The sequence below is a fragment of the Pyrus communis genome, chromosome 12 (genome assembly GCF_963583255.1).
Source record: "Pyrus communis chromosome 12, drPyrComm1.1, whole genome shotgun sequence".
Lineage (NCBI taxonomy): Eukaryota > Viridiplantae > Streptophyta > Magnoliopsida > Rosales > Rosaceae > Pyrus > Pyrus communis.
The window spans coordinates 20,047,081-20,061,880 of record NC_084814.1 but is presented as its reverse complement, the minus strand read 5'-3'; the positions used below and the strand labels follow the sequence as shown (position 1 = coordinate 20,061,880).

At 36.1% G+C, this 14,800-nt stretch overlaps 3 protein-coding genes across 4 annotated transcripts; 1 reads left to right on the top strand and 2 right to left on the bottom strand.

The window, feature by feature from the left end:
• Nucleotides 1-511: 511 nt before the first annotated feature.
• LOC137711336 (membrane-anchored ubiquitin-fold protein 3-like) lies at nucleotides 512-2,596 on the bottom strand. The gene is made up of 3 exons (XM_068450565.1): nucleotides 2,222-2,596; nucleotides 1,676-1,846; nucleotides 512-894 (listed from the first exon to the last, which is right to left on the bottom strand). The coding sequence occupies exons 1-3, from the start codon at nucleotides 2,349-2,351 to the stop codon at nucleotides 839-841; spliced, it is 357 nt and encodes a 118-aa protein (XP_068306666.1). The 5' UTR covers nucleotides 2,352-2,596; the 3' UTR covers nucleotides 512-838.
• Nucleotides 2,597-3,793: 1,197 nt separating this feature from the next.
• Nucleotides 3,794-7,186, top strand: LOC137711459 (RNA pseudouridine synthase 7-like). Of its 2 annotated transcripts, XM_068450704.1 has the most exons (12): nucleotides 3,794-3,985; nucleotides 4,084-4,127; nucleotides 4,206-4,283; nucleotides 4,419-4,519; nucleotides 4,645-4,732; nucleotides 4,841-4,919; nucleotides 5,034-5,116; nucleotides 5,671-5,736; nucleotides 5,827-5,883; nucleotides 6,110-6,235; nucleotides 6,589-6,824; nucleotides 6,938-7,186. In XM_068450704.1, the coding sequence occupies exons 1-12, from the start codon at nucleotides 3,895-3,897 to the stop codon at nucleotides 7,038-7,040; spliced, it is 1,152 nt and encodes a 383-aa protein (XP_068306805.1). In that variant the 5' UTR covers nucleotides 3,794-3,894; the 3' UTR covers nucleotides 7,041-7,186. The 2 variants fall into 2 exon arrangements, with proteins under 2 accessions (XP_068306805.1, XP_068306803.1); XM_068450702.1 differs by having other exon boundaries at nucleotides 4,841-5,116.
• Nucleotides 7,187-11,092: 3,906 nt separating this feature from the next.
• Nucleotides 11,093-13,096, bottom strand: LOC137709810 (bidirectional sugar transporter SWEET10-like). Its single transcript, XM_068448798.1, has 6 exons — nucleotides 13,054-13,096; nucleotides 12,715-12,751; nucleotides 12,379-12,601; nucleotides 12,126-12,287; nucleotides 11,825-11,944; nucleotides 11,093-11,513 (listed from the first exon to the last, which is right to left on the bottom strand). The coding sequence occupies exons 1-6, from the start codon at nucleotides 13,094-13,096 to the stop codon at nucleotides 11,211-11,213; spliced, it is 888 nt and encodes a 295-aa protein (XP_068304899.1). The 3' UTR covers nucleotides 11,093-11,210.
• Nucleotides 13,097-14,800: the final 1,704 nt, after the last annotated feature.

Sequence of the window (14,800 nt, the reverse complement as noted above, 5' to 3'; positions counted from 1 at the left end):
TAAATAATCAATAAAATTAAAAAAAAAAAAAAAAAAAAAAAAGATCCATCCCCACCGAAATATGCTTAATCAAAATAGAAAACATTCAAAACAACCTTCATATAAAATGCCAAAACTCCCTCGATACAACTTCTACGTTTTACTCCGTGCACACTACTTAATGCAAGTGAACTGAATTTATGTTTCCCGGGACCTTCATCGGAAATCCATTGACCATGACAGCCGGGATTCACACTTTAAGAGGTTGCAGGACCCCGGGAAGTTACGATTTACGAATGCCTGAATAAGATCACAGGTGAACTCATTCAAGGTATCCTAGATGCTGGGAAGAGGGCAGGGGATGCAATGAGCGATTTTCGGGTTTTTCTTCACCGAAGAGCCTGTTTACAGTTTCAGAGTTTGCCAGATTTCACAGGGGACTGCTAGAGGAAGGTTGGATCGACAAGCTTGGCACATACTCATGAAGATATCCGAAATAGCTGCCATGGAGAAAAGTTCTAGGCATTTCTACTTGTAGTTTAAATGTTGTTATTTGCATTAACAAGGTCTATACAGCTTTCCATTACTGCTACAATCATTCAAGTAATTTACACACAGACAGGCAGAGGAACAAGGCAAGAACCAAACCGGAAACAAGTAAGGCGAGCAACCCGTGTGGTGGAGAACACAAGAGCCTTGAAACTACTGAAATCACCAACAACATGGTTTTCTGTACACACATCACAACATGTACACGTTGATGCTACAATAACAATGAACAAGCGTATGACCCGAGGATGGTTTCTGTAACCAAGGGATTGATACCCAGGTCATCAAATCCCAACCTCAAACAGTTTTTTCATAATATGGAACACGAGCAGACAACTTTCCGGGGCAGATCATCAATCTTCTTTTCTGTTCAGAAAATATCGATGATAATTTTATTAGAATCTCATGCTCAGAAAATCATTTAAGGAATGCAACACAACACAACGTAACCTAATTAATCCCAATAAAATGTTCCCGATTATTTTTATACTCTTAAGATTAGTAAAAATGAAGAACAACGAACACGGTGGTAGCTATAACCAGTAAGGATGCTATACTATATGCACCTCTCCATTCTCAGGATGTTAATTGTGCATCCTAAGGAAGAAATAAGGTCATAATCAAAATGGCTATCTTTCGTCGACTGTTGTCTGCATTAAGCCTTCTTTAAACTCGAATCTGCTCTAATACCGTTGCCTGGTCACTCTTCTTTCAGGGACATTACACACGTCACCAATAACGCTGAAGAGATATCATCTTATGGAGCAGAAGAAAGAAAGCAAAACCTTCTCATAGGCTCAAACCAAATGCTAATGACCACGTCCAAGTTAACTTTCCGTTCCAATTTTATTTTACATATTTTCCTAGTTGATTGTGGAACAACGGTTGAAAATTTTCAAGAGGAAATTACATTTACAATTAACTTCTCGAGGTATAAAGGCTGCATTTATCAATCCAGTACCCACTCTACCCAAACTAGAATTCATTTTTCGTCTATGAACAGGACTTCCACCCAAAAATAAGATATCGAAATGATCAGAGGCATATCATTTTCCAACACAGAGTTTCATTTACGGAAATCAAACTGATGAAATTTTCACAAGCCACAAGTAACTTTTCGAGATTAAGATCGTAATGGATACATTACCTGTTTTAGCTTTTTCGATAGCTGGCTGTACAACAACATGCATTACGATAATTCCCCCACCAATATCAGCCAAAGGTAATTTACACTGACCCACTGTCTTGTTGTTCTCCAAAATCTTGCCAAAACTCATCAGTTTCACTTCATTCGCCGTCTTCGGCGTCATAGTCTTGCCTACCAAACAATCAAAAGGGCAATCCAGGAAAATCAAACAAAGCTGAAAACACAGTGAAAATCAGATGAAAAAATTACAAATTTGTGACTGAATCCACAACTTCTACCAAAATTCTGATTGCCCAAATCAAAATTGTGTTGAGATTTCATCTAATTATTAATAAATCTAGCTCAAGATTAATAGAACAGATTCTATCAAAATTTTAGCAAAATTCTGATTGCCAATAACTGAAATTTCAAACCCAGATTGACATAAACCCCCAAATCAGAATCAAAATTCCGAATTTCGAACCCAATTAAATCGAAAAACTTCACAGCAAACAAAATTACATGGAAATTAAAGTCGTAAAAAACAACGAGTGGCAAAGGCAAAACCTTTGGGCCAATCAGAGACGACCCTCTGCTTGAGCATATCGACGGTTGAGGCCGATGAGTAGCTGAACGGACCGACATCGGTGCCGTCGTACAACCGGAACTTTATGTCCACCAAATCCTCCTCCGGCATCTCTCTCAGTCAAACTCTTGACTTTTGACTTCTTACGCCTATGCACCGACAGATTGCTTCCACGTGTCACTCTACCGCTTCCCCAACGCCGACCCTTTTCTCCTTGCGCAGCACCCGATCGGTCCGAACAATTCAGGTGTTCTTTCCCTTCTTCTCTTTGTTTCTTCTAATGGTGGTTGGTGGTTGGAGGTTGGTACTGGTTGTTGACGAGCTGAAGGAGAAGAGGGTGCACCAGAAGGTATATCGGCTCCAATACGAAGTCGTTTCAGGCAGCAGATTGATAATAATATTACATTTACACCCTCTGCCTTTTCAAAAAATAAGGCAAAAATTTCTTATGTTTTTTACATTGCATCGTGACTCGTGAGATTGTAAAAATTTATTAATTTAGTATAAATGATATTATTTGTTAAAAAAAAATACGAATTTATGTTTAAAAATGTTTTTGAGCCTACGATTTTTTGTTAAATTGATTATATGAATATGTATGACTCATTTTTAAGTTGTGTAGAAGCCACACTTAATTATTGAGATTAAGTTGTGTTATTGGTATATGAACTATTAATTTAAAAGTCTACTCAAATCCAAAGCGACCTCAATCCGATTATCTATTGAGTTGTGTGTGTGTGTGTGTTGATGTGGGTTGGATAAATGCCTTGTACAACCATATCAACCCAAATGCAACCTGATTTTTAGCCTGAATTCCCTTATTCAACATATTATCTATTTCGCTCATATAATATAAGCTAGGTACAAGTTTTAGTATATCTACAATTGAAGTTTGTTGTTGATTTCTATTTGAACAATAATTGATATTGTTGCTTTTAAGTTTCTTTCGGTTAAAATTTCGTATGGTTGAAACATTAGAAGTGGTCTCTACGCTATTTAGTTTAATTAACTTTTGTATAGATGATGTGTGTATATTTGATGCGTTGTTTAGTTCAAAATTTAAAAAAGAGAACTTTAACGAAAAGCTTCCGTTACTGTTTATTTTAACGAAAAATCATATTTTTACATTAAAAAGTCAATCATAATACTATTTACTTTACCTTTTATTTTGTCCTTATCGTTAAAACTCAAAAATTTCAAATCATTTTCATTAGTTTTCCTTTTAAAAAATCTTGCAAAATAAAGTATTACAAGATAATCTCAATAAAGTTGGAAAACTCGAACTCAAAAAGGTCCAAACCCATTTGAAATCCAAACTCGAATAAAACCAGCTTCTTTACGACAACGTTTTTGTCAGTTGAATACTAATATTTTGATAGCGATCTAGTGATATTTCTCATTACCTGAAAGTGAGATGTTTTAGGTTCGATACTCATCAAAGATAAATTTAAACCACATTATTACTAACTAATTATGAGATTTAACGGAATCCCGCCCTTAAACTATTTAATGTAGATTTTGTTCAAAATAAATAAATAAATAAAGATTTTAAATTCAATTTGACGATATCGTTTGAGGAGTTTGGGGTCTAGGGTTGTGATTTCGCTTCCAAAAGCCGGAAATTTGATCCAAAAATCGGAAACAAAGCCGAAAAATGAAGAGTAGAAAGGAAGAGAAGGCCATGGAGATCGTGTGGCAGACTCCGGAGATTCGGCCACAACGGCAAGATTACATCTTTCGCGACGGTAAGTTCTCAGCCGTTGAAAAAATTTCCGATTTTTTGAAAATATTAACAAATTAAACGGTTAAATAAATAAAAATGTCTTTGGCGGGAATGTTGCAGGGAGGCGCCATGTCAGACCCTACAACTTCGAGTTCATCTGTCATGTAAGCTTACTTCATTAATTTGGTAATGTGATTAGTTTGCTGCGATTAAACCCTAATTCTGTGATTCCGGGGTTTTAGGTGAAGAAACGGTGGGCGGGGAAGACCATCGTTGACTTGTTCACCGATGAGTTCAAAGGCCGGCCTTATGATTACTATGTATGAGTTTCCGCTTTCGTTTTCTTGTTCTTGTTTTAATTTCTTTTACATTTTAATGAAACGATTTCGTGACGATTAGTTCAGGTTTTGGGTTTATGATTTTGTATGAGGTTTTTAATTTGTTGTGCAATGTAGGTTAGTGCAGTGAAATCTGGAAGGATACAGGTTGAGGGAGTGATGGTGCCGGTTTCCTACATTGTTAAAACGTCGCAAAAGATAAGCCACTTCGTCCACAGGTTTGTGTTGTGGTTGATGGCTCTCACTCTTCTTGTTACATTCATGGTTTTTGGTGATTGCTTTTTTCTATCTGTGATTGGTTCAAATTCGTATTTCAAATTTGTGTAATTGGTTTGGGTTGTAGGCATGAGCCGCCAGTGATGACTTGTGACATATCTATTCTCCAAGAAGAACCGGATGTGGTTGTCGTTTGTAAACCTGCATCAGTTCCGGTGAGTTGAATTTATGACCTAGTGTGCCTAGCTGGGGATGAAAGATTTTCCTCTCTCCTATAACCTTATGACGGAGCCTTATGCCTGTTAGTATCTGCTGTTTTCTAGGTGCATTCATGTGGTCAATATCGTAAGAACACCGTTGTTGGGATCCTTGAGGCTGAGCATGGCCTGGCACCTCTGTTCCGTATCCAAAGCTTTAAACATTATACTTTTGGAAGCACGTATTTTAATATAATGATATTTTGCAGCGAAATCTTATATATTCTTTATTATACTTTCCTTGACATGATCATGCTAGCGATTCATCGACTAGATCGCCTTGTCTCAGGACTCCTTATCTTGGCCAAAAGTTCTTCAAAAGCCAACTATTTTAGGCAACAGGTAAGCTTTATCTTTAGAAGTGACTATATGATAATTAGCAAACAATGTATTAGTTAACTTTTTCCGAAAACTTTGAGTCATCTTCATGGCCAATGCCCTGTGTATTATGGTAGCATGAATTAATAGTGAGTTGGTTTCTGTCACGATACAGTTCCATATATTCCTGGAGCTACATGCATTACGGGCTTATCCCTGTATATAAGCAGGGGTATACTCATCTGAGTGGGTATGTCCAACATGTCAAATATAAAGTATACTGTCTCTTTAGGTGTATCGTCTATATTCATATAGAGTAAACCGTGTTACCTTTTATACCAGTACATGTGACTACTAAGCTTGGGGTTTTCCCAATTATTTGGCTGGTAATGTTCAGGTAGTCTAAGTATTGGTATTGGTTGCATGCACATATCACTGCCATTGAGAAATCAGTTTATCTTGTTCCACTGTGTTTTAAGAGATTCTGTTTTGATGACTAGATGGTGTGCCTTTCATGCTTTTGTGGATAAGAAGTTTTTTTGCTCTTGATTTTCTGATGTCAAATGCAATTGTTGCAGATTGAAGGAGGGATGGTCCAGAAACAGTACATTGCAAGAGTTGCTGGAGAATTTCCTGAGCAGGAGGTTTGCTTTTGTTAAAGCTGGATGTTAAAACTACTGGTCTTAATGTTGGGTTTGACAGATTGTTTTTTTTTTTTTCCTCTCTCCCACCAGCAACTTGTAAATGCTAACGTTATTCATGATCCTCGAGAATGTAGGAGCACAGCAGAGGTGGGTTATCATGTGCATAATGCTAGTAGTTTCTGCTTAAACCGTAGGGTCTTTTTGTAGTTTCTATGAACTTCTCTGTGATTGTTGTTGTTAAGGTTGGTTATCTGAAACTTCCTGCCATGGGTAACCCATTGTTAACTGGTCTTCTACAATTGATATTTGGAATTATGTAGACTGCTTGTACAAAGTGCCCATACTGGATGATAACCGTCTCTTGTTTATGCAGGTTAGTGATTTATGTGATGATACACTCATCAAGGGGAAGACTGCCTGTACAAAGTTTACTAGACTCAGTACCAATGGAATTCACAGTCTTGTCTTGTGTGAACCAGTCACTGGCCGAACTCATCAAGTAAGTCCATGCACTGATTATATGGGCAATGTAACACCACATTTTGAATAGTTTTCTCTTGAAAAAGAAAATTATCTCCCCTTTCAATTCTCGACGGTGAAGTTTACAAAATGCAGCATATGCTTTTACTATTGGTTCCCTGTGGTAGTTTTCCATTCGCTATTCATTTCAGTGACCTTTTACTACTATGCTTCTGTTCTTACGACTCTACCTTCCATTTTGTTTTCTGAATTTCGATATCCTTTAAACTCTAAAGACATAGCTCTACATTTTTTATTCCAAATGATCTGAATTCTGAAGCCAAGATTTGCGTCGACTAAAACATCAATGATTACTGCTTTTCTGTGATGTAGATACGTGTCCATTTGCAACATGTAGGCTATCCGATAGCCAATGACATGCTTTATCTGTCCAAACATGTTAATGGTCGTTCAACTGAAGGAATGGGTGCTGATAGAACCGCTGTAAATTCCAGGCCCTTTCTGACATCCGGGTTTTGTGAAAATTTATCCACTGGACATGTAGACCCCAATGAAGATTTCAGCATTGATCCCATGTGTACAAATTGTCCGAATTTGGTTCCAAAAGGGCAAGATTTTTATTTTCGTCAGAGTCTAAATGAAAATATTCTTTGATGCATATACTTTATAACCGTAAAAATTTGATTTCGACTGTCATCAACTTCCATTATATTTGTTGCAGATACGATGTTCATGAAGAGGCTTTGTGGCTGCACTGTGTTCGATATTCTGCACCCGGATGGACTTATGAATGCCCGTATCCGGATTGGGCATCAGTAACCTAACTATTCGTGTAATCCATAACCCTAAGCCTTTTGTATTCTTCATCGAATAGCCCCTTTTGACAGGAATGTAAGGCCCTGTACCATAATTTTTTTGAAGAATTGTATACAAATGCAATTTTACCCTAATTAACTTATTTTCCGTTACATTTCCGATCTTTATTTTGTTGGACGATGTCTCACATTCAAATTTTACGGACGAAATGAATAAAAACATTGATTAGGATCCTATCCGGATCCTCTTTCCGGGGCAATCAATCAATTGTATGCAGTCATTGTACATCGTACGGTAATAAATTATTTTGATTTTTTATTTAAAATTGAACATAATAGTATCTAAAAAAAACAAGCCGTACGATGTACGATGAATGGACACAATTGATTGATTCTTTAAATTCCCATAAAGAGGATCCTCATCCTAAAAACATTTCTCGAGTGATTGCCCTATGGGATAATCATGGCTGAAAGTTGCATCATGACACCACCTGGTCTAAAAACCGTATGTAACTTGAGCACCTTCAACAAGTTGACCCGAAGGAAAGAATAAGAATCTTCAACAAAATTGGAATAAAAAATGGGACAAGCAAAACAAAAAGCACAAGATGATGACAGTAAACCTTTAATAATTGATCTGAAGCTTCAGGCGTTCAGAGGATCAATCAAAGTAGTAGACTATTAGTGGGGGTACTTCATCAGCCTCATCTGATGCATTGCATATAGAGTCATAGGGTAGGGTCAAGCATGGATACCTACCTAAACTTTGGCATGCTTCTTCTGAAAATGACCTTTGGTCACTGCCCTTCATTTTACACACCTTATAAGAAACAACATCGGCAAAGTGTGAAAACGTGATTATGGTTTCGAACCCTTAGCTGATCATATTAGATCGATTGTTATAATCAGCTAATAATGTTTTGTCATTTGAGGAGTGAGCACTCGATTGAAACCTATTATAGGCCCGGAAGAGATTAACTACAAATGGAGAATTTGAACTTGAAACCATTAGTTGATCATATTATGTTACAATTGATGTGTATTTATTAGGTCAACTATGATAATGCTCTATCACACGTGATCAAGATTCAAACTTATATATAACCTTTTCCAGATTAAGCAGTTCTAGTCTAAAGTTAGTTTTTTTTAGAAGGGGACCAGCTGGTTGCCTCACCATCGCAGTCTACCCTTAGGGGGTTCGAGAAGACTCACCAAGGCATTTCAGCCTCCTCCTAGCTACCATCGTATGATTTATACACATTAGAAATCGAACACATGACATGAGGTGTGAAATATAAACTTGGAATTCGTTCGGAACCATTGAGTCACCTATGATGAATTAGTTAGTAATGGTACATAATTAATTATGCAATAAAAATTAGTCACGTTAACTTGCGTCAAGCTATTTCTCTTTAGTCTTATAATAAAGAGAGAAACCTAATTTTTTTGGTATTCAAAACTAAAGATAAACAATGAGAAAACGTGCAATTATAATCATCACTAACATAACTCATTGGTGGATTTTTAATTTGTAAACAATGCTGGATATCTACACACAAACTTTTGCCCAGCAGGCGTGTAATTTGAATCACAAGTTCTTCAGAAACCGAATCCCCCCAACTTGTTAAAAAGGAGAGAGTCATCTATCACATCAGGGAATCGAACTACCAAAGAATGTTCCGCAGGCAAGTACAGTGGAATCCACCTGATTATCTGACATGAAAAGTTGATCATGCATGGTGGTCATATCTGGAAGCAATCCTTAAATTTGTGGTGGAATGTGTCCTAAAGTTTTTATTATATGGATGAAATATCTGATCAGACTGACTCAAATTTCACTGACAGTGACTAGTGCCACAAGAATAATTACTAAAATAAAACCCCTAGCATATTTCTACGAATTCTTGACATCAAGAACCACAAAAGTAGTTGATGTATAAAATAGTGTGAAGTTTGAAAGTGTTGAGAGATCCCGCATCAGGAATTACTATAAACATTAGGCATCGATGTATAATATATTGGGCCCTTTTATTGGTTTTGGCCGGTTGGATACCTTAATTCTAAGACAATATTAAATGATAAGTAGTGGTTGTCTTGGTGATTAGGATATATACTTTCTTTAGCTCACCACGTTTTGAGTTCAAACTCTTTCTATTCCACTTATTAGTGTAATTTAAGGTAAGAATATCACTTGTACAAAAAATAGATGGTAACAAATCAAGCTAATTCACGTGTCCGGCTTAACAGATATACGTTGAGAACGGCTCAAAATACACTAGATGCAAGAGAACATGTTGGAATATTTTTCCTACTTATGTTGCACCTGTTGGGAGAATTTTTATGGGGTTTAATGTGTTCCTAGTCACTTTAATTGCTTGCAAATCTTATTATTAGGATCTGGAATACTAATTATTTTCGTTGAAGTGCTTTATGCAAGAAGCAATATTTATGTATTTCTTGCAGGAAACACTTTATATATATATATATATATATATATATATATTTCAGGATTCAATTGCATTTTTATTAAGGATTGGTTCTAACATATTTTCACAAAAAGCGTATTCAACTATTTTAAAAACGCTTCCAAACGAGTCTTTAATTAACCAAACATGTCATCTTCCCACTAAGGTTTACTGAGTTTGAGTAGCAAAAGGGATTTCAAATCCTATTATGAACTTAATTAAGGGAATTGTATAATATAAATGCATAAGGACTTTTAATGGGCTTATAATGATCGTAATCTCATTATGGTTACGCACCTTGTATAAGTAAAGATTCTTATCAATGCATTACACACGTTACACGTAATATTTCTCATTTAATAGTACAACCTACCGAGTAGAAACCAATAAAAGAGTTCTTACTAGCTCGTGGAGCAATATTCAAAGAAGATGTCGTTCGACTCCGTCAATCCAGGTTAGTATGTTGGCTTAGTTTAATTAATTGACCCCTTCAAATTTACAGGTGATGTATTCCTCACGTGGGGAAACGTCAAGCCTTTGCCCTAATTATAGTGAGTTACTTTTTGCTAGGAAGAATATTCTTATGTGTGCAGTGTGCAGGTTCCAAACTTATGTAGATGGATGATTTTCTTCCACTTTGCCTTGGCTATAGCTAGCATATTGATATGTTAATTAAGGTGGATCCATTCAGATCTGCCTGGTGCAAGTTTTCGAGTCTTTCAACACTAGCTAGATAGCATGTAGAGAAAGAGAAAATATGCGATTCTCCACTACTTGGATTTAGGAAGACTAATTGTGTTGTTTCGTTTTGGTTGCTAGGGTTTCTCTTGTCTCCGTCTCTCCCAGTGGAATTCCTGAAAAAGCTAGCTAACTTAATATTGGCAAAAATTAAACCTCAAGTGGATAGGCTTGTAAGAAGAAAATTCTCTGCCTACTTTTAGTTTATATGTAGCAGTGAGACTCTTTTCTGTGTTAGCTAGTGACTTTTTTTATCCATGATCGCAATTGACATACTTGGAATAATTATAAAAGTGACAAAAGTTATAGTCTACGATGCGTTCTTTCTTCGTCAAGCTTATTCTAAGTGTCATTTTCATTTCTAAGAAGGAGACCAGATTCATATCAATTCCAGCAACAGCCATGTCAAATTGAGTTATATTGTACTTGATAAGTTTTTTCCGATTGTTTTGGTTTTTCTTGATAAGAATTTCAAAAGTTTGTTAGGAAATACTTTAGCGAATAACATTTCAAGAATTAAACTACAGAAAATATCTATCACCTATCTACCAATTGTTAATGTTGACGAGTGCGGTACAATTGGGTTCATTTGTTTTGCTTTTGCCTGTAAGTTGGAGTTTTAAGGAGAAATTTGTGAAGAGCCCTCAAAAGAAAAAAGAAAAAGAATCTAGAATATATAGCATGTAATTAACTAGTAATAATATTTTCCTTGATACATTGAAATAAACTTAACTATTTTAAAGCTAGTGACACAACTACATCAGATAGCTACGTAGCTTTAAGGGGACGCAGATACTGAAAGACTAAGCTTAGATAGAGATACAATACAGACACACCCATGGCACTACCCCTAATTAATTAGAGTACAGTTAATCCAATACAAAAATTAAACTTTAATTATGAAAATTGAAGGAACTATGCTCTTGAAGACTTAAAGAACTTTATAACATATGTGCATGTTCCTTCAGTTTTTGGGTCATACTTTGGTGGAGGCATCATCATCCATGGTAGGTTCCTTGGTTTCCTCTGCCTTTTCAGCCATGATAATTATATTTTGAACCACTTCAATCATGTCACTTGTAATGTCCACATTTGGTTGCAGAATCACCGCAGGGCTCATTTCTGGACACACCAAAGTACTGATCTTCCTCACATCAATAATGTGTTCTGATAATTCTTGACCTTTTGGCTGATCTTCCAGAACTTCCTTTGCATTCTTGTAGACTACGTAAACCACCATTTGAACAACCCCTAAGAAGAAGCCCAGTATGTTTGGTAACTGTTGGTTCAATAAACCAAGAGGAAAACAAAAGATTAATATACAAATTTTTACAGCAAGTTTCAAATCAAGGCATAAAATATAAGGAAAACTAATGAAAATGGCTTGAAAACTTTGAGTTTTAACGATAAGAACAAAATAAAAGGTAAAGTGAATAGTACGAGAATTGACTTTTTAGTGTAAAAATGTGGTTTTTTGTTAAAATGAACAGTACCGGGAGCTTTTTGTTAAAGTTTCCTATAATATAATTATACACTTCTGCATGTTACATGCATGTAACTTATATATGTAAACTACTAAGGTACACTTACAGCTATGTAGTAGTCCTTGATCAGAAAACCATAGAAGAACCATGCGACTGCACCTAATGTTAGGAAAAATGATAACGGAAATGGCATGAACTCAACACTCTTGGTCCTTATTACTTGTCTCTGCACAAATTTACCACTGTTACATTAAGAAATTAATTTGATCCTGGAAGAAACTAAAACATTCTTTGTATCATCCCAACCAATTATATAGTACCGTCTCTTCCAATAAGATATTTAACACACAGTTAGTTGAGATGTTACAAATAGTTAAGATTTGCTTTAAGTCGAAGTTGCTAATTACCAGGACACCAAGAGGTGCGACAAATACGCTTAGGCTGAACACAAGACAAATCCATCCCACAATCTTAATACGCATTTCACCTGTGGCTAGAAAGCGAGTCAAAACAACCATCACTCCGTAACTAAAACAGTTCAGTGAGAACAGAAGCGTTGCAGTTGAGATCTGCAAGAAGCAAATTAAACCCATATGTATGCGATACATATAATTTGAAGACTGTTAGTGTTAATGATGGAGTTTGACGATCAATACATACCCTGGCCTTCTTGGGGGCATAGAAAAGGAAGAGGGAAATGTAAAGAGTCTCTATGACGCCGCCAACCGAGTTGATTGTGATGAGAAGATTGGCATCATATTTAAGCTCTTCCTTAAGGAGGGCATAGTATATGTACAGCATTGAACTCAACAGCCCTATTACATATGGAAGTGCTTGAAAACCTTCTGTTGTTTTTTTCTTGTAAATTGTATAAAAAGTTGGCCTGCAATTGCAAAAATCATTGTTCTCATTAGCTAGGACGCATATGAATATTTGAAAATTTTCCATGGAATAGTTAATTAATACATTTAATCAAAATAAAAGTAAACCACTTACACTGGAGCAAGGAAGACCAAAAGGGAGATGATGTTGCCTATGATAAAAGAATTGAACAAGGGACAAGAGGAAAAAAATCAGTTTATGAACTTGAAATCTTAAACACAACTTATTAACACATACTACAAAGAAATAGTAATGTAGTGTGCATAAATTAAGTTGTGACCATCGATCCTTTTGTGAAGACGTGGATATAAAAGAGGGTTTAATTAGGCACAAAGGAATATAACTAAAGAAGTTCCCATTTAGCATTCGAAAATGGGTTAATTATAATTAGCTTCTATGATTGCATTAATGGTGATGAAGAAAAAGAGGTAGAAGCGAAATTAGCTACAATACCTAAGAGGCCGAAGGCCAAACTCAAAGTGTGTTGAAGGGCCATATCTTTGGATTACAACCAAAAGATTGGAAGGCACTCTTTGTATCACTCACTCTCTATGATCCCTTGCTCATGCAGTGATAACAATACACAGCTGCTATCTCATACTTCAATATATGACATGCTTAGAAGCAAAGGGTGTGAGCTATTTATAATGGAGGAAGGCTACGATCGAATCTGAGGCATCAAGTTGCATGCAAAAGAATGTGTGAAGCAATATCAAAAATGTAACACCCTAGGGTTAGCCTTTCCAGTTGTTCATTTGAGCTTTCACGTTTAGATAATCCATACAGGTTTTTTTAGCTAGCTAGCCCCTATTATCCTATATTTTCCCTATTTGGTCTTTTATCTCCTCAACGAGAACGGCCTCACACCAGTTAAACCCTAGCAAGTACTATTCCTAGTACATGCACAAAACCCTTGGGGTCCCACCCAAGCTTCTTTCTGATGTGTCACCCACCAAGTGGTTTAATGGTTACAACTCATAGTTCAGTTCTAGGGACTTCCGTGCTCTTTCTTAGGGTTTGGCTCCTGTGCTTCTTCAAACACACAAATTGTTTGTGCGGTTTACACTATTCACCAATCAAATTTAAGAATGTTAGAGGTAATTATACCAATCAAAATTATTGTTGACTTAACTGATTAGACCCGGTAAAATATTTGGTCTAGATTTTCCCTGCCATTTTTTACTTCAAAATTGAACAAATGTATAATGTACTGCAACACACTGGATTGAAGTTGCATATCAAGACCACTTGCTCCGTCCTTTGTAGGAATCCAGAGGGTTTGAAATTATTTCATTCATCCAGAATCGCACTAAGGAGCTTTTTGATGTGTAATCGCACTTGATATGTAGGGCTATTCAGATCACGGCTCATTTGACATAAAAAAAAATCCAACGGTGAAGAAGGAAGCTCAGAATTAGGATGGATCCCATGTTTTCTTATGTATAGAAGAAACAACGTTTCTAGTTGACCCTGTATATACTGCCACCATACTTAATCCCTAAAACCCTAATCTTCTATGATATTCCTGTGTACTCCATGTCTAGAAATATTCTAAGGTCACGTGCCAGTCATGTGCACCGATTTAATCCTTGTTAGTAAAGTTGATTAATTAAATAAGGAAACTTCACCTTACCAAGAAACCCTATTTGCTCATCCAAAACACTAATTTTGTTTATCTTGATAAGGTTTTCAAAAAGAAGAAAAGTATTTGGGATTAATTATATCCTTCAGTGGGTTTGAACATCCAAAAACGTAATTAGGATGATATCGAGTATCACGATCAAAACCCAAATAATCTCCACGGCAGCCACAATCATGAGTCATTACGAGTCATGTTTCAAATTAGTTTTAGACAAAAATGCTACAAGACCGTCAGTGGTCAAATCCCAGTCATTTTTTTTGGTAATAGGCAGGACGAAGCCAAACAAGAAACAACAAACCCTAACAGACTACAGCCCGAACATCAGCTTTGCCCGTCTTATCATCATTTAAAAAAAAAAATATATATTATATTAAGAGGAGGAGGTTTCAAAACTATTATAATAATTTAAAATGATAATTTTGAACCTACAACGCATGAATAGAAACTCAACACACTATCTATTAAAGTGTTGGCCCACACCCCCTCTTAATTATCATCATCTAAAATACTAGAAAGAAACTGGGAGCACTGTCCAAAATATGTAAGTCCAGATCAAAA

Bases quoted from the DNA above. Each gene is read 5' to 3' on its own strand.
- LOC137711336 (XM_068450565.1), bottom strand. From the start codon at position 2,351: ATGCCGGAGGAGGATTTGGTGGACATAAAGTTCCGGTTGTACGACGGC. The intron at 1,847-2,221 runs GTTTTGCCTTTG...ATTGTTTGGTAG, and splicing joins CGTCTCTGATTGGCCCAAAG to GCAAGACTATGACGCCGAAG. The intron at 895-1,675 runs GTAATGTATCCA...TTTTCTGAACAG, and splicing joins TATCGAAAAAGCTAAAACAG to AAAAGAAGATTGATGATCTG.
- LOC137711459 (XM_068450702.1), top strand. From the start codon at position 3,895: ATGAAGAGTAGAAAGGAAGAGAAGGCCATGGAGATCGTGTGGCAGACT. The intron at 4,284-4,418 runs GTATGAGTTTCC...TGTGCAATGTAG, and splicing joins GCCGGCCTTATGATTACTAT to GTTAGTGCAGTGAAATCTGG. The intron at 5,884-6,109 runs GTGGGTTATCAT...TTGTTTATGCAG, and splicing joins AATGTAGGAGCACAGCAGAG to GTTAGTGATTTATGTGATGA.
- LOC137709810 (XM_068448798.1), bottom strand. From the start codon at position 13,096: ATGGCCCTTCAACACACTTTGAGTTTGGCCTTCGGCCTCTTAG. The intron at 12,752-13,053 runs GTATTGTAGCTA...CTTTTATCATAG, and splicing joins TTTGGCCTTCGGCCTCTTAG to GCAACATCATCTCCCTTTTG. The intron at 11,945-12,125 runs GTAATTAGCAAC...AAATTTGTGCAG, and splicing joins TCGCACCTCTTGGTGTCCTG to AGACAAGTAATAAGGACCAA.